The 20,247-nt window shown below is 40.4% G+C and overlaps 1 protein-coding gene across 1 annotated transcript in view; it reads right to left on the reverse strand.

The window, feature by feature from the left end:
• Window positions 1-354: 354 nt before the first annotated feature.
• The window catches only part of LOC119722664 (protein Daple-like), a 33,240-nt gene continuing 13,347 nt past the window's right edge, over window positions 355-20,247 (reverse strand). The window contains exons 12-29 of the mRNA XM_038192903.1: window positions 19,443-19,564; window positions 17,576-17,650; window positions 16,803-16,996; window positions 16,028-16,161; window positions 13,273-13,328; window positions 12,223-12,277; window positions 11,652-11,698; window positions 10,886-11,008; window positions 10,003-10,059; window positions 8,880-8,962; window positions 7,592-7,724; window positions 6,401-6,523; window positions 5,160-5,262; window positions 4,816-4,910; window positions 3,072-3,148; window positions 2,558-2,762; window positions 1,476-1,567; window positions 355-480 (exon numbers count right to left, since the gene is read on the reverse strand). Coding sequence (XP_038048831.1) covers window positions 363-480; window positions 1,476-1,567; window positions 2,558-2,762; window positions 3,072-3,148; window positions 4,816-4,910; window positions 5,160-5,262; window positions 6,401-6,523; window positions 7,592-7,724; window positions 8,880-8,962; window positions 10,003-10,059; window positions 10,886-11,008; window positions 11,652-11,698; window positions 12,223-12,277; window positions 13,273-13,328; window positions 16,028-16,161; window positions 16,803-16,996; window positions 17,576-17,650; window positions 19,443-19,564 — 1,892 coding nt within the window. The 3' untranslated portion in view covers window positions 355-362. The remainder of the gene's footprint in view (window positions 481-1,475; window positions 1,568-2,557; window positions 2,763-3,071; window positions 3,149-4,815; window positions 4,911-5,159; window positions 5,263-6,400; window positions 6,524-7,591; window positions 7,725-8,879; window positions 8,963-10,002; window positions 10,060-10,885; window positions 11,009-11,651; window positions 11,699-12,222; window positions 12,278-13,272; window positions 13,329-16,027; window positions 16,162-16,802; window positions 16,997-17,575; window positions 17,651-19,442; window positions 19,565-20,247) is intronic.

Genomic DNA, 20,247 nt, shown 5'->3' on the forward strand with positions numbered 1-20,247 from the left:
TGTATAATATATATATTTTTTTGCATAGCACGGTTCACATTTTGGGGGAAGAAGTTAAAATTAACTCACTTAAATTTGTTGTATTGTTTATGACTAATATTTACAAAAGATTTTACAAAAAGGTAACATCATTAAATGATGATTGTTTACATGATTTTACTGGAATCAATATCATTTATTATATGTCAAAAATAGTACCTGTGTTTGTTTGAAATAATTCCATCATTTACAGAGTACATATTAATGGCATCTCTTTTGCCATTAAAATTTCATTTCCAAACCCCAAAAAATATGTAATTGCCAGCAGCAGTAACGAAATGTCTTCAGTGGAGGTAGTTACAGTTACAGATCACAGTTACAGCTCAAGATGAGATTGGTGGAAATAATGTTGCCAGAGGGGGTACCGACGGTTCTTGTGACGGCCGGGATGGAGGCTGATCTTTCTTTGATTCGTCACCCATTCCGAGTCTCTGTAAAACTCTGTAAAACAAATCAAAATATGCAAGACAAACAACAGCATTTGAAGTCCAAAATTCATGTGTGTGTTTGCTAGTTAAAGGGAATTACAACATTTGCAAACATCCAACAACAAAACTATCAAATTATTATGAAATACCTTACTGGACTATTAGTCAGTCTAAAGCATCCTGTAAAATCATGGCACCTGGTGTGCTGACATTGTCAAGAAAAGGAGTATTTTTGTCAGCTACCAGCGGTGGAAAAAAACTGGCTTTTTGTAAACACTGCCCCCAATTTACCACATTTAGTTAGTCTAAATTTTTTTTGCAATCAGTTACACATATGAATGGGTACAAGCCAGCTAGACTGGTTACATGACCTTACTATTCCCCGATGTCTTTAACTTGGTCCATTTCAATTCAAGTGGGGTCAAGGAGCCAGACCATAAGATATATGATTGGGTTTTTTTCTTGGATTTTCCAGCATCTACGAACACAAAACTTCAAACAAGTCAGTGTAACAATATTTGCTTTATTAAAAACCCCAAATCCATCCATTTCTTAAAATTACGGCAAAATCAAATTGTTTTAACATGGTTTGACCTTAATCCTAGGCATTCTTTCAAAAGCCACCCGTAGGTTTTGTAGGACTTTGAAGGATTGGGGAAAGTCGAGCCCAGGACTTGCTATCCCTTAAAATTTTTCGTACAGGCAAGTATAATTTCAAGAAAAATGTCCATCACAAGTCCTAACAAGTCCTGACAAGTCTATCCTAAGTCCTCCAATCCCAAGTCAAGGCCCAAGCTAATCAAATGAATTGTGGTATAGGCATCCTTTATTGCTGTTCATCCCCGCTACTTGTTACTCAGATTCATGTAAAGACTTGTGATTTTACTTTCACAAAGGTTCCTATTGAAAATATTATGGGGGTTAGGGTGGTGCACTAATTTCCATTAGGCAAGTGGACTCAAAACTTTTGAATAACAAGTAACACCTTTGTTCGCTTTGATTACTTACTCTTTGGCAGTTTTCCTTCTACTGTCAATATCCATTTCAAGGATTTTGGGAACAGTCACCAGATCAGTGCCACCATGCAAATTTGATGGCATCTTTAAAAAAAAAAAAAGGTGAAGAACGTTATGAAGTGACGTAGCCGGGGGTGGGGGGGGGGCCCTAAAACTGCACCTATTTTGACGCTACAGGGCGCTCTTTTTGCTTATCAATTTATTCACATTTCGGGAAGTCGTACAGTTAAGGGAAGTCTAAAGTAATAATCTCAAAACAATACTTTTAAAACACACTTCCTTGGCTAGTGGCAAATTTGGTCGGCGGCACCTGTGGAGGGCGGGGGGGGGGGGGGGGCAATGGGAATTTTTGTGGGGGCATGTGCCCCAGCAGCCCCCCTCCCCCCTTTGCTATGCCACTGATGTTATGGCGTTGAAAGACCAAAATCTTTTTTTAACCTGATGTCCAGAAAATGCTCGAAAGTCTTTTATAACTTCCCCCCCCCCCAAAAAAAAAAATCTGGTGGACAGTAAAGAAACGAGGGTGATTGAGGGAAATGCTTCCTTAATTACAAAAAAATACAGAAAAATAAAAAATTGTGGGTGGCTTTAGGGTAATTTGAGACTATATCCCCCTAGAAATGTTTCCAAAATGTTATTCAAGCCTTTCTGAAGACGTCTAGTGTTGTGCATCGGTACGGGTTGACCAGGCCAAACCGACCCGAAACACAAACGTAAAACCAAAACCGACCCGACCCGACTGAAATGATGGACAAACCGACCGACCCGACCCGACCCAAAGTCGGTTTTGGGTCGGGTCGGTTTTGGTTTCGGGTCGGTTTCGCACAACACTAGTCTAGTCTACCTTGCCAGACTTTTTTGAAGGCCAAAGTCACACGAGATAATTTTTACATGCAACTTTGAGTCAACCGAATGCACTACACTACCATTTTCCATCCGTTAACGGAAAATTCCTCAGAACATGACAGGGAATTAAAATATCTTGGTTTTCTTCATGGATATTGCATGCACCAAGTTGCCTTTCTACTTGATTATATTCACTAATGTAACCACTTCTTGTGGGGTTCAACCCACCTTCCAGAAGGGACCATGATCCCCGATCAGCGTCACGCTGGTTCCAATCAGCTTGTTGGATTTGAACTCCATGGGGACCTTCATGCGTACCCCCTGCGGGCCGAGGACAGGATGGGCCTTGCTCCTCCTCTGTCGTCTGAAGACGGCTACCTTCTCAGTGGGCCGGGCCAAGCTCAGGCCTGTCTCCTGCCCAACTGCATCAAAGCTGAACAAGAAACAACAGCACACAGTCGTACAAAAAAGCTGAGGGTGCCATTTGCCCCCTAAGGGAGTACAAAACCCATGGACTATATCACAACTGACTTTTGTTTTTGTTACACCATGACATTATTTTTGTAACTTTTTAAAGACGGTTATAGAAGCTCTGATAAATAGCTACAAGTCACAATCACAACAACATAAGTAATTTTTGTAAAAACAGGATTTGTTAGTTTTGACACTCCTACGCCTTAAGAAAACTGATGGTTGGAATAGTAGATGGCTTAACCAATCTACTCTTCCTATCTTGACTCACATTGCCAGCATCTGTTCATACAGGTTGGTTCGCTCTTGTTTGATGGCCTCACGCTTCTCACGCCAGGTGTTAATGTTCTAGAAAAAATAATAATCAAAACTGAATTCTCAAAATGAAGCTATTTCAGTGTATAAGGACGATTTTTGTGTTAAGTGTTTGAGGCTGGTCAATTTAAAACATAATAAAGGTGTCTTATTTTCGGACTAACAAACCCCCTTTTATGGGAAATTTGTGGGTTCGGACTATCGAACCTTCGGATCAAAAAACCTTCGGACTATCAAACATTTGGACTATCGAACCTTTGGACTATTGGGCGGACCCTGTGCCATCGGCGTCACATTTTTGGGGGTCGCATTTGTAAGCTCTGGCAGGGATCGTTTTGATCTAATTCATGCAAGACTTCTTGCAACACGGCCAGAGGTTATTGCCCTGTACAACATCTTCCTCGAACAAGGTCACCGTGGACGCCATTTTGTGTAGTGGTTGGACGGTATCCAGAAGGAGGACATGTCCCCAAAAGGTGGGCGGGGTGTGGTTTTTAAGCTCTGGCAGGAGCTTCTACATGTCACTTGGTGGTCGGTCGATTGGTCGGTTGGATAGTCTGTCTGTCTGTCTGTCCCAAAAATTGACCAAAAGTATAGTGTTCTATACTGGTGTCGCATTTCTCGCCAGAGCTTATTTGTGCACTCGCACTTGTTTTCCTTTAAGGACATCTGCAACCCGCTGAAACCCTCTGAAAAAAGTGTTTGTGTTTTGGTGCAAACAGATCCACTTTGGGAGTAGACTAGCTCCCAGTCCGTACATTATCAATACTGATTGTGGGGCAGGAACCAGCCTACCCTGCGAGAACGGAATTATTATCTAGCAGCCAATTAATCGAAATTGTAAAGTAATAATTCAATAACTAAACATGAGCCATTTTTTTCCGTTGTTGTCTCATGCAAAGTGAATAACTTTTGTATTGCTACAAAAACAGCAATTTAGAAAAGGAATCTATTTTTGGTATGAAACTCGAAAATAGCATGAGGAATGCAACTCTATCATTCTACAATTTTTTTATAAAAAAATTCAAAGGGCTATTTATTTTACAGATGTCATTTCCACGCTCTTCAACAAATTTGACTGTTTTTCCAAACAGATCCGCCCTGCAAGACTGGTTCCTGGATCCCAGATCGTTAATTCTGAAAGGGGGTGGGAACCAGTCTACCATTTGAGAACTAGAATATTGTCGGGCAGCAAACAAAAAATGGTTAAGAGATTATTCTGTAACTAAACATGGGCAGAATATTTGCATCAATGTCTCATGCAAAAGTGAATAATTTTGTATAACTAGACAAATGGCAGTAGGTCTCTCTCAAAGACGGCCATCTCTGTAGGAAAACTGCAACTGCGTATTATACGCAATCAAGCACACATTGCGCAGTGTTGAAAATGTTCCAAACATGCCCGCTTGTTGCTCGAGTGGTTCGCTTGTTGTTCGTTGCTCGATGTGTTCAAAATATGACACAGCCATTGCGCGTTATGCAAGTTGACGCTCAAAATGCCGATGCACGTGGCTGGTCTGTAGGAAATGACGTCATTTGAGAGAGACCTATTTAAAAACAAATCTAGTTTTCAGGTTGAAACTCAAAAATATCACAGACAATCATCTTTAATATAATCAATAAAGCATTGAAACATTTTTTTTAACTCGGCATAAAAATTGCCATTGTTAGACACACAGGTACATTTATCACAAACATACTTCGCTCATGCGTGTCTCCATGCGAGCAAAGAAACCCTGCAACTTTTTGTCTTGCTCCATGGTAACGGACCCCTCCAACTTGGATATCAACTCATCTACACACGGACAATGAATGAATGGAAAACAGTGTCACAGACTGATGAGATTTGTTAAAAGAAAATGAAGTTAGTTATTGGAGTGAGAGTGATGTGACACAAATGGTGTGTATTAGTGTAAATTTTGATTACTGACAAAGTGCAACGATGCAACACATGAAATTTTTAGTAAATTTAGAAGATGACAAGACAGAAATTAGTTAAGCCAGTGTGTGATCACTGATGATGTTTGTAATTTCCCTGACTAACCTTTCTGCTCCTGCATTCTCCTGAAGATGATATACCTCTCAAACATGTGCCTTAGTCTCATCTCAGGTACCTCAATTGTCTGGTTGATGATGTCACATGTGATCTAAAGAAAACAAAATCACAATTTCAGTTAGCTTGTCTGCTTGTGGACAATACTCAAATCTATCTTCACAATCTGTCCAATGTGAAGAAATCAATTTTTAACTAGGTTATTATTTAACATTCATAAAAAATTATATCCTAAGACAGTTTACCAATTCGTATAGATTGTGTCGACCTTTCTCAGGGTACGCCATCTTGAAAATCATAGCGAGGCAAATAACGCAAACATGGCAGCGTAAATAGTGTGTGCGGTGAATGAGTGACTCTCTCAAAGTTACAGCAGATTGAAAATCTTATAAATGGATGTATAGCTCAAATCCCTTCAAAAAATCAATCTGTTTTCTCGGTAGGTCATGTCTCATTGCATTTTGACGAAGGATCTTATAATATAAAACCTAAAATCATGTAATATAAAGCCTAAAACAGTGGCCAAACTGAAGTTTCCATGTGTGGTAGTTAACGCCGCAGCATCGCCATCAATGTCGGACTTTCTATTTTCACTTTTCCATCCGTGGCGGAAAAACAAAAATGCAACTGTCTCCCAAAAAGTGGGTTCGGGGCCCGCTTAAGGGCCCTGAAATTTTTTTGGATTCTCGATGCTCTGTGGTGCGATCTGAGGCAATTTCTGACCACTTTAGCCAATGTTTTTTGAGGAAAAGATGGTGGTGTACTCATTGCCTGCCTTTATTGCGACGTCACATAAAAAAAAAAATTGGTTTCGTTTTTTTTTGGGGGGGGGGCATGGCCCCCTTTGGCCCCCCCCCTGGATCCACCCTTGTACCATGTGACCCATCCCCAAGAAAAACCTGGGTGTATGCCCACCACAGATTACCTCAAATTACCAATGTGACAGTTTTCATTTGGCGCGTACATTCGTGAGGTAGTCGGTGCAATGAACTGCTATCCTTTTTGAACGTGAACATTTTTTTTCCGAAATACTGCACAATTAATCTGTATTCTGATCAATCAACACATGGCTGGTTACGACATCATGGAGCTTGGTTATGACGTTGCCCTGAGATTCATTTGAGCAAATTTGCGCATTTTTGTCTGTGTGTAAATGTTTCCTAATCCCATGTGATATGCCGCTATTCGTTTCCGCTTTCCGTTACCGTGCTTCTGTGTAAATCTGCCCTTACCGTGTGCAGCTCCAGCGATATCTTGTTCTCCTTGAGGGCTGATTCCAACAGGGACAGATTCCGTAGTTGGTCGCCGACCTTTAACCTTAGCTGGCTGATATCTGGCGGGGGCTTCTCTACACGCTAGAAGGCAAAGCAGTGGCAAAATAAAAAACAAAGAAAGAACAGTCATTCAGCATAATTGGCAGTATCGGAATCTCTCACCATCTTGAAGGTTCCGCATATTAAAAGTAGTTTTGAGTCTTTGTCAGCCGATACACTGGCTCAAAATGGCGCCCCTAGAGACACCTTAACAATACGTTTCTGTGGGCTCCATGTGCAATCACCCCTGAATGGTTAAACAATGGCATATTCAATGGCATATCCACACCCACCCCCCCCCCCCCCCCCCCCCCCCCCCCGGCGGATATTTCTCTAAGATATTTTTTCAGTAACTATTTCCATAACTGGTTTGAGAGCTCTGTCATGAACAACAAAAAAAGAAAATGCGCCGTGAAAATTGGCATATTTTTTTCCAGCATGCATATTAATATTAAGTTTTCAAGAGCGCCCCCATTTGGAAGATGGGTACCAGCCCAGCCCCCCCCCCCTTCCCCGACTTCAAAAGCTGGATACGCCACTGAATGGTAAGAAATGGAGAGTTGGGGGAGACCACTGGGAGAGACATTTGAATGTATTGGCGACGATGCCCGACGCTCATGCGAAAATGCTATGGCTTTGTGAACATTCAGAACAAAATTAAATGTGCATACTTAGCGCTATACGCGTACTTGTTCTACATAGCCCCCAATGACAGACACACAAAGGGAGAACAACAGATCCTTTCAGTCCTCGGGTGTTTGGTCTTTTGTTCAAAACAGTCCTCTGTAGTAGGTTTGTGTGCTTAGTCTATGGGAGAGTGTTATATTACTGGGACAAAGGAAAACACAAAGAATTGTCCTCGAGAGTATTGTAAAACAAGAGTGGGTGTGCGAACCCGTACGCGCATGCAGTGAGTCCTGTCCACTGGGCTCTCAAAGTGGTAAACAAGCACCCTCTCTTGTTCGCGCTAATATACTAGTTGTAAATTGACTTGTGCTTTATTTGTGACCGGGCTTGAGATGGACTAGTGATGGTCCTGACAACATTAACCTGGTCATACTCACCGTCATTCAAATACTCAGCACGTGAGCAAGATTTCTCAACACTCACCTTGTTACTGGCAATGTCCATTCTGAGTTGAGTGACCAGCGTTTCTTGCTGTCTGGCCTGCTCGGCCATGCTGCCCTTCATGGAACGCAGTTTCATGTCGCGTTTCTTTTTCTCTTCACGGAAGGCCTGTTCACTGAAATGTCATCAAAACTTATTTAACATAAACGTGAATCATAATCACAGAAGGAATGTCTGACATGCAAAACTGTGGTTTGTATTAAACCAAAAAACTGGATATGAAGTAAAAAAATGCTGTTATACAAATTCATAATTAACAATCCAGTCGATAGATATTCATGGCTTTTTGAAGCACTCTGAAAATCCTTGTTATTTTGTTGGCAAAAAGAGATCTAAAAGGGAATTAATTCTGGATTTATTAAAGCCACTTGTCTTAGCAAATGTCTTAGTAATTACTTTAAATGACTTGTCCAGACAAAATGACTCCCAAGGCCTTATTTTCTTCCATATTTGGACTAGAACTTAAAATTTGGAGCTAGTTTGAGCTTGTCCTACGCAAGTTACAAGACCAAAACACAAAACCTGCAGAAAATTTCAGTGATGCTGGTTCCAAGATTGGATATGGAGAGCACTATCAACACGGTGAATCAAATCTAGTCTTGGGAACTCTAGCAGCCCGACCCATGAAAATCTTTGCATACATCACTCGAGGGCATTTGCTTGAATACGTCTCGCCTGAGGCAATTATAAGGTCAGTATTTCTTGGGTCCGGTTGCCGAGACTGGATTTCATTCATCTTGTTGATAAAACCCTCTATTCTCTAAATATTATAGATGTGAAGGTGGAAAAAATGTTACAACCTGACGCCACTTTCGAAACAGAAAAAAAAAACAACATTATTTTGCTTACCTTGTACCTCAGAGAGTAGGAATATGTTTTGTACATGTACATGAATTTGTACATGTCACCACATGTTTCCTCCTTCGTTTATCATGTGTCAGTTGAGGGCGTCAACATGCAGTGACATGTATAAATTCACTAAGTTGGCCACACATTTGCCTACAAATCTCTCTTAAAGACTTTGTCAACATATTCCTTACAGTTCTCACATGAAAGTATAATCTCTGAGGTACAAGGTAAGCAAAAATATGTGTTTTTTTGTTTTGTTTCGAAAGTGGCATCAGGTTAATACATTTTTTCCGAGAAGGTTTGCATGGTAAAGATAGCAATAAGATATAAAAATGTATCCCGGTTGTTTGCAGAACCACACGAAAAACTTGTATCTCTAAATATCGTATCTCTAAATAGTATCCAACACACAAGTACATACAGGGATTTCATCTCTCGCTGCAGACTACTGCTGTGAAGTATGAGGGCCTTGTGCCGATCCAACAATGCCTTGTATTTCTCATCCTACAAAGAATGTGGATGGGTGGAGAAAACAAGGAAAAGAAAAAGTCATTGTTGTGGAGTTTTGCCCTTCATCCGTGCAGACAAAATTCACACATGTCAGAGGAAATTAACACACTTACTCGAGTGGGACTTGGTCCGATGACTTCCTAGTGCTAGTGCACAGTCTAACAAATCTCCTACAGTGAGCTCAGTCTGTTATTACACCTCATACATATTCGTGAACCAAATACACTTCTTTCATTGATTGATGTTCCAACGTGTCAGGGCAGTAAAAGTGGGTAACCATGAATATGCGTGACTTAAGCATTATTATCCAACTCGGTGGTGGGACCAGGAAAGTAGTATCCCATGATTACCTCCTGCACTCCCAACTATGCAAGAGTAAGGTTGTTGGTGGTACCATACTAAAATGCTTACGACAGAGGAATGCTTATGTGGATTTTCCACAGATATGCTTTCTACTTTTGAGAATAAAACTGAATATGTATGAGGTGTCATAATTTTTGGGGAAGAAGTGTGAGATTACTGGTTTCTGGTTGTGGCTGATTTTTATTTTGTCCCTGCCCGTGCCATTGGGAGGCAGTCAAATCAGCCAGCACCTCAGGATCAGTAATTTTGTACTACTTCCCCTTTTGTAGATAAACAGGCGGAAATGGGGGGGGGGGGGGGAGGGGCGGGGCATGGAGTAGTCTGTTGGCATACCAACCCCCCTCCCCCCCCCCATTCAATCGGTCGCCCCTGTCTAACTTATACTGATAAATCCTGATAGTGCAGCTGGAGCTACAATCAATGATGTTTTGTGTGCACTTCCACCGAGGAAGATGGCAAATGGAGTCCCACGTACCCACGTTGGCTTGTTAACATGTACACCGACTGTCATGACAAAATGATACTATGGGGATGAAACAAATTTCAGCGAACATGCACAGGTATGAGACATTGAAGAAAAACAATAGAAAATAATTGTAACAAGAAATAACTGAAAAAAAACCCACAAAATTACAATTCCACTGCATGCAATAAGTACGCTCAGTACTTACATTTATTCTTTTGGTCTCACTCAGCATAACCTCTGTGGCGTGGAGAAGCTCTTGAGTCTTTGGGGAAAAAAAATATGTGACCTATGTTAGAAACATTTGAGGTTACTTAAACCCTGCAATAAAATAATGCTGTGAAAATAAAAAATCTGTCAGATACAGAAATGTATTCAAGTACTCACGGGTCAATCATAAAACAGTAAAAATAAAATTTACACTCAATTCAAGTGGCAAACTATTCAAATGAACAGTTACAAATGAAATCAAATCAAATCAAAACTCTGTCAGATACACTACAAAAATGTAAGCAATGAATTTGTCAAGATAATTACTTATTTATAAACCCCTTTAATGAACCCCTATTGGCGATTCCTATTGCCGTACTGTATTTGCAAAGTGAAATGAACATAAATTTTCCAAATACTTTTCGCAAAGTTTTGCTTTTATTTTTGGGACTTGAGTCTTATTAGCCTTCCTCGAGTCGAGTCGAGTCATTCTGATGAGGGACTCGAGTCAAGTCAAGTCATTTGCTCGCAGTGACTCAAGTCGAGTCGAGTCATTTACCCTTAGGGACTCGAGTCGAGTCGAGTCACCAAAAATTGTGACTCGAGTCCGACTCAAGTCGAGTCATTGACTCGAGTCATTACAACTCTGCGTACTGCCTGCATGTGGCGTGGAGATTGGGCTCTCCAAACTGGTTTTAAAAATTGCCATTTAAACACTGAGCGGCCTTTAAATGTTGGGTTGATACCACCCACATGACAGGCTCTCAACCAATAGGAATATGTAATGTATCTGTCATTTATGAATGCAAATGAAAGGTTTTAAAAGCATGAAGAAATATCAGAACGAAAAATGTTGAACTGTATGCACATTCAAGACCCACCTTTTCCAGCTTCTCACTCAAGTATCCGTTTTCTTTGGTCAGCTTCTCAATCTCAGGGTCAACCTCGACCAGCGGGGTCAAAGTTCGCTGCCTGGGCATCAAGGCTTCTTTCAGTTCAAGACGCTGCAATGTAATACAAAAACAGAGTATCGTGCATTGAGCGCCGATATGGTTTTCCAGAGATCACAACTTCAAATTGCACCTAGTCAATTTCCCATCTTGGTTTATTTTACATAAGTTGTGGAGAGTTGTTGGGACAGGGTTCCAATAGTACTTCATAGTCCACGAGTTTTACCTGATGTATCCCTTAAAAATTTGCAAAATTCCATGCGAAATATTTTCACTTTAACGAGGTCACTGAGAAGTCGAGGTGGTTGCAGCAAAGCAACTAAGATTCACATAATACACAGGCAACTCGCTGACAAGCGATGGCCTCCCTTCTCCTCTTACATCCTTTTCTCACCATATGCAACAGAGTGGCAGCCTGTGCATACAATATTTTTTTTTTTCCATTTTCTGTCAAATGCATTGAGTTTTTCCCTGATTCTTGTTGTGTTTTTCCCCGAATGCCTGAGTTTTCCCTGACTGGACACAAATGGGAACTCATTTTCAAGGTTTTCCCTGATTTTCAGACTGGCTGAGAACCCTGAAATGTACTAAATGGCTGAGAATTTCTTTCAAATATCACGTCTCCAGTTAATAATTACAAAAGTAACAATAAATGAATACAGAAATGGGAAATTAAAAGATCTTTGGCTAGATATACCTTGTTCATCAAGGCCTGGGCGATTTTCAGTTCCACGGAAACAAGCACTGCAAAATGAAGAAAGGCAAACACAAATTTGTGTCAAAACTTGCAACACTATGTCATTGTTTGAAGCTATATAGAACAATCTGGAGGACAAAAAGAGGAGCCATTTTAAGGTGGCACGCATGCCGCGCGCATGCCGCGCGCATGCCGCATATGTTCTCAAAGACAAGGCGCACACGCATTTTGATAACAATATTGGTCAAAGCCACCGGATTAGTCTATACAATGTCAAATGAAATAAATGGATGAAGAAAAAGGGAGAAAATACAGAGAGGGTAAAAAGGGAAACTATTTGACAAGATACAAAGTGAAGGAGATTCACAATCTAACCAAGAAATCCTTTCAAACAATCAAACAAAAACTTTACACTGCTTTTGCCTTTTAAGAGAACCATACATCTTCAGTACACATCTCAAAATTTCATTTGCAAAATCGCCCTTGGTGACTCCTTCAAATTATGACTCTGCTCAAGATAACAATTTATGACTATGTTTCTATGGCTTGACAACAATAATTTGTGACTTACGTTCAACAGCATTTCCAGCCATTTGTCCCAATATGATTTTGACATCACTTGGTTTCTGTAAAATAAAGAAATAAAACATGTCATGACCTTCAGCAGTTAATAACTTTTTGGTCAGCACGAAAACTATATTCAGCCAGCGCTGTGAGTAATGGGCTGGACAATTTCAGGGCCCATATGTGACAAGTGGTTTGCGTGGTTGACGTCAGAATGGCCTGTCAATATACTGCAGTGATAACTACACCGAAAACGATACGAAAATCCAAATAATATTGGTCATGATAATCAACAATACTGAACGAAAACAACAAAGGCAATGTAATCGATATTAGCTGCATATTGTTGGTCTCGACTCGAGACTAGCAAAAATATCGAGACCACAGGGTAAAGAGACCGAGACAAAGACTGAAACCACAGGATAGCGAGACCAAAACCGGGTGAGGGGGGGGGGGTGTCTCTCCCACTGGGACTCTCGAAAGTGGTCAGAATCCCCATCTACTGTTTGTACACAGAGGCCATAAAGGTGTTTATAATCATGTTTTAGCACTCCCTGTGTGAAAATTTCATGGCCCGGAGAGACAAATTTTTAATAATCATGTAGTTTAGGACACTTCTTACGTTTTACAAGTTCCGTTAATAAATCAAAACCCTGCCCCCTTTCCACAAAATTAAGCTAGCTAATATTCAACATAGTGTCTTAGCGAACTATTGTAGATGACTCCAAACACATAAAGTGACTTTTCCTGCTTGTATCATAGCCAAATGCGTAGGTATTAAGTCCCAAAACATAAAAGTGTCTTTTCGTTTTCTTATTTAGATATGAAACGGGGGTCCTAAACTACATGATTACCACATGTTTTTCTGTCTGTGTGTCTTTTTTTTCACAGAAGATGATCACTTTTCTCAAATGCTCACCAGGGATACCTTCGCAGTATTTCACTGAAATATCACAAGGAGGGGGCGTAATTCAAAGACTTGGAGTTCATGAATCTATGATATGCTGTCATCTAAACAAAGGAAGGTTTAAACAATCAAAAGAATTCTTCCCTTTACCTCTTCAATTGGGAGATTATTTAACTGACGCACATCATGAGCTGTGTCAAGAAGACCTGTAAAACAAAACAAAAACAAAAAAAAACATATTACATCTGATTCCACTTTTCAGTGAAAACTGAATATCTAAAGGGCTTCATCTGATATAAAATACTTATATCCTCATCTCTCCAGTTTCCAAATTACGTGCTAAATCAGAGCAATAAAAATCTTGATTACAGTGGAACGCCGCTATAACGAACATCGTGGGATCCACAGAAAGTGTTTGTAATAACAATCGTTCGGTATAGCAATTTTGAACCGCTGGTACCCTCTTTTGACCAATAGTGAACTTCACTGAACTGGCATTTCTCACATCCCGCGGCCGCACGAGGAGTCGTCACGAAACTATAGCAACGAGTGGTTTTCCCTTAATAGCCATCTATCACTCTTTAACATTCGAACACGATGTAACTATGGGTCGTTTTAAGGTTCGGGAATTAAAAGTAGCCCAAATAGTGTTTTATACATGTACAACCGGTACATTTTTGGTAAATCTGTTGACTTTTTTCAACAACGATGTTCAGAACGTTTTGAACATTTTGGCCAAGGATGATGATCAGTATAGCCGAATGTTCGGTATAGCGGTGTTCCACTGTATTAGGAAAATGGTGTCATTTCACTAATCTTCCTTTATCTTTGACTCTGTTTTATTTTTAAATTTGGTTGTTTTTTATCTTGTTACTTCCTAGAGGATTATACCAACAGCTCTTCATGTAGTTTTGTAGCATTTGGTAATGTACAAAATCTCCTTTTCAAAATATGACTCTCTTTAAGAGGGAAACATGCAACAGGGAAGTCACCCCGATCTTAGGAAAAATAAAACAAAATTAAAACAACACGGAGCAAAAACTATTTATTTCCAAACTTAAATTTAATTAAATTCCAAAAAATGTTTAAATTTTACAAATTGAAACTTTGTATGTCATACTTAAAAAATATGCATTTGATTGCTAATTGTGAACTTAAAACCTTTGCAGACAAGACCCATTTTGACATGTTTGTAAAAATACCACGAAGTAGGGTATACTCAGTGTTGTAGAACTCATACTCGGAACTCGTACTCAGGGAAAATTCGAGTACTTTTTGAGAATACTCGTACTTGAATATCAAACTACAAATTTACAATACTCATAAACGGGGAGCAAAGTACTTGGACTCGACAATTCAATATTGTACTAAACACCCCAAAAAAGAAAGTCCACACTAATTTGAGGCATCATAATTTTGAATCTGATTGTCTTATGATAACAGTCATTTATATAGACCTTTGGGGAATGTTGTTAGCTACATTTTGATACCACCCTTGCTACCAGAGACTGTAAATTGTCCAACATAAACAACAGTTTATGAAAAATGATGCAGTTTGAAAAGTTGCAAACATAAAGAATACGGGAGTGGAAATTGCCGAGTGCCAATGTCACACTGCCCGAAATAAACGGCAGGGAATACCGATCGCACAGTGCTTGCATGCATGGGAGCATGCGAATTGAATTGTTCGGGCACGGTGCAGTCGATAGGGGCCAATAACAGGCATGTGTGGTTACCCTTAGCAATTTCTCCTCGCGTAATCCTTAAATTTGCAACTTTTCAAACTGCAATATTTTTCATAAACCTTTGTCAATCTTGGACAATTTACAGTCTTTGGTAGCAGACGTGGTATCAAAATGTATTAACAAAATTCTCCAAAGGTCTATATAAATGACGTCATCATAAGACGATCAGATTCAAAATTATGGCCCCTCCAATAAGTGTGGACTTTGTGTTTTTTTGCGGTGTTTACATCATCAAAGTAATCATACTCGATTATAACTTAGGACTCGGGGAAAAATCAAGTAGTTTATTTTTTTATTAAAAAAAAAAATTCTCCTCATTTGGAGAATTAGCTGATTAGCTTTCAAGAAGTCTTGCTCAAAAGTAGTCCATAACATCCATGTTGCTGAATTGGTGGTTTCTGTTTCCACTCATTACTTGAGATTAGGCCTGGGCGAATATTGGATTGTTCTACTCGATTACTTGCAAAGAAATTAGTCCCGAGTAGTCGAATACTCGTAGTAGTTAATCCAATTCCCATAAAAGCAGAAAAAATGATTTATACATAAGTATGACGGGAAGTAACTACAAAAAATAGCGTGTAAGTCACACCACATTCTTCAGCACTGAGATATACTGTGCGACATTTTGAGTCATTTACTTGACTTTTGGGTTTTTTGGACGAATGGAATCCTAGGGAGAGAGAGGTGGAGGGAGCGATTCCCTGTTTGCAGGGGAAGTATTAAGCCGTGAACCCAAAACCCTAACTTTGCTACTCGCAAGTTCCTGCTTCTACTCACACCAGGACGAGTACTAGCGTAGATGAAAACCACGAGTTGAACAACGAGTAGCATAAACTGCTCACGAGTACTCGAGTAATCAAGTTACTTGCCCAGCAGTACTTGAGATTTAATTTGTTTTCACTTGAGTACTCCGTAAAATACTCATACTCGGAGGTCCAAGAACTCGCATTTGTACTCGGAGGTCCAAGTTACACGGACTCGGCTTCACAATAACTTGTACTCAAAGGTCACAGTACTTGGACTCAGGAACCTGTACTCATTCTCAAGGCTCAAAGTACTCTGAGGCGAGTTGTACTCAATGGCTTGGTACTCGGGAGTACTTTGTACTCGGATAAAAGTACTCGACTACAACACTGAGTATAGTTGTAGTCGAGGGTTACCTTCTTTTTCAAAGATGGCAGCCAGTCCGTCTTTGAATCGGTTGATGGCTCGGAGTAAACGGTTGCTCTCCTTCAAGATGTTTGTCAGCTGGAGCCTCATCTCATTCTCCTGTTTCCTCAGGGTGGCCTCACATCTTAGAAGATAAGAAATAAGAATTTTACATCAATTCAATTTTAAAATTACGGGATGGTTCTGGTAGCTGAAATGTTACGCAGCGTGAAATGTTGTTCAACTTACGCCATTAATTGTGGCATAAGTGGAGTTGTGCCATTGCACAAAGTTTCAAGAAATTGGCTTGCAGGCCCACTTTAACCAGTTTGCGTCGGAGGCCATGTTAACATGCACTGGCTGTTTTTATACACAGGCACGGCTAAAACATCAAGGGTTAAAACATCAAGCGTGCCTCAACTCGCCTCTGGGTGACGTCTAAATATGCTAATCCCTCGTGTCTTTTGTACACATCACACACAAAGTCCGTGAAGTCTGTGGAGGTGGACCGTGTGTTGATCTTGAATTGGCTGCTGTGCATGGCTACAATTTACGCTCCGTTGCACAACCCGGAGTGTTGAAAAATATGAGGTTTCGGTAAGAAATATCGTACAAATACTGTTGAAATGACGCTTGCGAGTCAGTATTTGTGGCATTTGGCTGTATATCAGAAGTTGGCTGGAAAATTGTGCCTTTTGCGAAAATCGAAATTTTCGGCAAAAAAATCCTGGCGTGAAGTGCTTATAACTGGCCTGGCAATTTTTCCCGATGATTGTCAATTCTTACCTTTGTTTCTCCTTGGTGACGTAATCTTTCAGAGTGTGTAACTCCGTCTCGTGTTCACCCTTGAGCCGTGCCAGCATGTTACGCATCTCGGGGGAAGCACCAAGGGGCGGAGTTGCATCTTTGGCAGGGGGGAGGGCAGCTGCGGCGATGGCTTGGTGTTTCATCTGTGCGAGTATCTCTCCGATCTTTTTCTCCTGAGAAAACGTATGTCACCAAACCATAGAGCAATATCAAATTATTAGAACGCTAACTCCGTTTTCCCTCACAGGATATTAATGCATTTCCTGGGTCGGCCTGGGCGAGTAGTGGATTTTTCTACACGAGTACTCACAAAGAAATTACTCACAAGTAGTCGAGTACTCGCGAGTAGTTAACCGAATTCCCATAAAAGCAGAAAATGAGATATACGATAGTATGATGTGAAGACACTTACAAGCAAATAGCGTTGCAAGTCAGACCACATTCTTCAGCGCTGAGATATCTTTACTGTTCGACATTTTGGGTCATTTACTTGAATTTTCATTTTTTTTTTGGACGAATGGAATCCTAGGGAGAGAGAGGTGGATGGAGTGATTCCCTGTTTGCAGGGGACGTATTAAGCCGTGAACGCTATATTGCTACTCACGAGGACCTGCTTCTACGCCAGTCTGTGGTTCAAATCGAAAAACCCAATTTTCGATTTTTTGACAAACAATAACATCTGGGGTTTTACAGTTTGATTTCAATTAAATTTGCGTGTATTTTGGGACTTTACTGTATGATCATTCATATACCTGCAGTGCGATGGCTTCTTCCCTAAGCTTGATAACATCTTTGAGATGAGTGATTTCTTTCTCCATGTCGTCCATCTAGAAAAGAAAAGAGGGAGTGTGATAATTAACAGTCCTTCATTAGGGATATTAAAATCCTAGGACAATTTGACCATTCCTATTGCTCAAAAGCCCAACACATGGGTGGTTTTAAACCGCCGGTAAAACACTGATGAGAGCTACTGCGTTCTGCGCCACATTGGGCAGTGCGCACCACGTATTTGCCAGTCTCCATATAAGGAGATGTTTAGCACTACTCACATGAGGCAAATACCATAGACATGGCCAGAGGGGTGTTCCACAAAACATGAAGTAAAATGGTTGAACAAAATCGTTGGAAATTTGTCAATTCTTGACTTGTTTTGACTTTTTGACCGAAAAGGTATTTATAAATGGGGATAATAGTGTGCTGGCACAGTTTTAAACGTGCTGTTGAAAATCGCGATGTTTACAACCGATAACAGCCCAAGTCGAATATCAGTGACCAGACCCCAAGCTAGTTTTAAAGCACACATTTCATTATTATTTCCTTATTAATTGTTTTAGATGATATTATGGGCTCTGTGGACAAGTACCCCCTCAATGGCAAGAAAGGGAGAGTTGGGGGAGTCCACTGGGAGAGACATTGAAATGCATTGCCGACGACGCCTGACTCTCACGCCAAGCTTTGTGCACATTAAGAATAAATAATTTGTCTGTACTTTGCAAACCAGTACGTATGTGCACGTAATGTGTCCCTTTTGTTAGCGCACAGAGCTCATTATGTTAGCAACAGATATCAAGCAAAAGAACGGGGTATATTCAAGCTCTGTTGTACAAAGCAGCAGGGACAAAAAATTGTACACAAGTACATGAAAGGTGATGTTCCTGGGAACATGAGGTGATGTACTCCACAGAGTTCATCAAGTTGTCACATATGAACTTTTACAGTACGTCACATGACCAGTTCTCAGCCAATGCAAGTTAACCATCTTAAAGGCATATAGGATCATTTGCTTTTCTTGCATTTTGTTCGTTTCCAATAATTAAACCACTCAAAAAGCCAAAGAAGAATGTTTAGAAAAGTTTAATTCAGCTCAGTGGATATTACCCTTTTCAAGAAAACCAAATTGATCACGAAACCCAATTTCGTCTAAAGAAATCTTCATTTCCAATGATCAGCCAATTGACCTATCACAGTAGAATCGCGTTAGAATCGCATCAACGCAGCTTGTGAAATATTGTCAAATTACATGATATACAAATGGATGCGGAACGCGTAACATCTGAGACAAACAAAACTTAGTGTACAAAAATTCCATAGGGTTGTCTGAGGGGCGTGGCCAACTCGCAAGTGGTGATAGGTCAATTGACTGATCATTGGAAATCACCTACATTTCTCTACAGCAAGCCAGACAGAATAATTTCACAGGGTGTTCAGCACCAATATGTGGCCTAGTGGTCAGGGTTCGTGACTCATGATCAGAGGGTCAGGGGTTCGAATCCAGCTGCTGGCCATATGTGTCCTTGGGCAAGCACCCCCATTTGCCTCTCTCCACCCAGGAGTATAAATGGGTACCGGCATTACCTGGGGAGTAACCTGCAATGGACTAGCATCCCATCCAGGGGGAGTAGAAATATTCTCAGTCGTTTCATGCCACTGAAACCGGAGATAAACGCCAGCCTGATGGGCCACATTGGCTCGTGACAGACTTTACTTACTGACTACTATTTTAGTACCAGTATGATCTTTAATCCAAGTAAGCTTTTGAATTCAATTCGGTAGGTTACTTTTGGGATAAATGCAAATGATCCTATATGCCTTGACACCATGATTGTGAGTCTACCAGACCTCGTGCTTGTACTCGTTGATGCGTTGCTGGTACTGATCCCTGATGGAGGATTGCTGAGATTGCTTAGCCTCGCTTTGGAACTGAGTTATGTCCAGTTGGTGGGCATACTCCTCCGCTTGTTCTAAATATAGGAAAGTAAACAACGAACCAAAACTGTAATTTTGTGTACTATTTTCCCTTCCATTTTGGGTAATGAAATGGAGATATGAATAAGGAAGAGGAAGTGAATGAACTGAACCCGATTTCATGAAACTCATCGTAACTTATGATGCATCGTATTGCTGTGATGCCTGGTATCCGTATGATGCGCAGCTGCGACGCGTCCTACATGTGATTCATTGGACAGAATTCCATACCTGGACATCACTTGACAACCTGTGCACAAACCAGTATGAGACTGGTCTGAAAAACTCTAAGTGTTTTCTCAGTAATGCTTCAATATTTTCCCTGCTAAATTTGACTTTTTAGGACATGTTATCACTTTCTGATGGATGAAAGGTCACTGCAGGGAAAAATTAGTGATGTCCATGTATGGAATTCTTTCCGATTCATTTCACAAAACACGTCGTAAGTGTATTTAAAGCACAACACGACGACATGAACTTATTCTATGCACATTAAAAAGTTGTCTGATATCCAGCAAAGAGACGGTAGATCTTCTCTCGAAAAGTTTTTAAAATGTAAAACAAAATTGCGGATGAATGATGCAGGTTTAAATGACTGCTAGCTACTTCTGAATTTCAACTGCAATATCCCAGGCTAATTCATATTTTCGATGATGCATTATTCCATTTACAAGTTCAA

Source organism: Patiria miniata, unplaced genomic scaffold (genome assembly GCF_015706575.1).
Source record: "Patiria miniata isolate m_02_andy unplaced genomic scaffold, ASM1570657v1 HiC_scaffold_16, whole genome shotgun sequence".
Taxonomy (NCBI): domain Eukaryota; kingdom Metazoa; phylum Echinodermata; class Asteroidea; order Valvatida; family Asterinidae; genus Patiria; species Patiria miniata.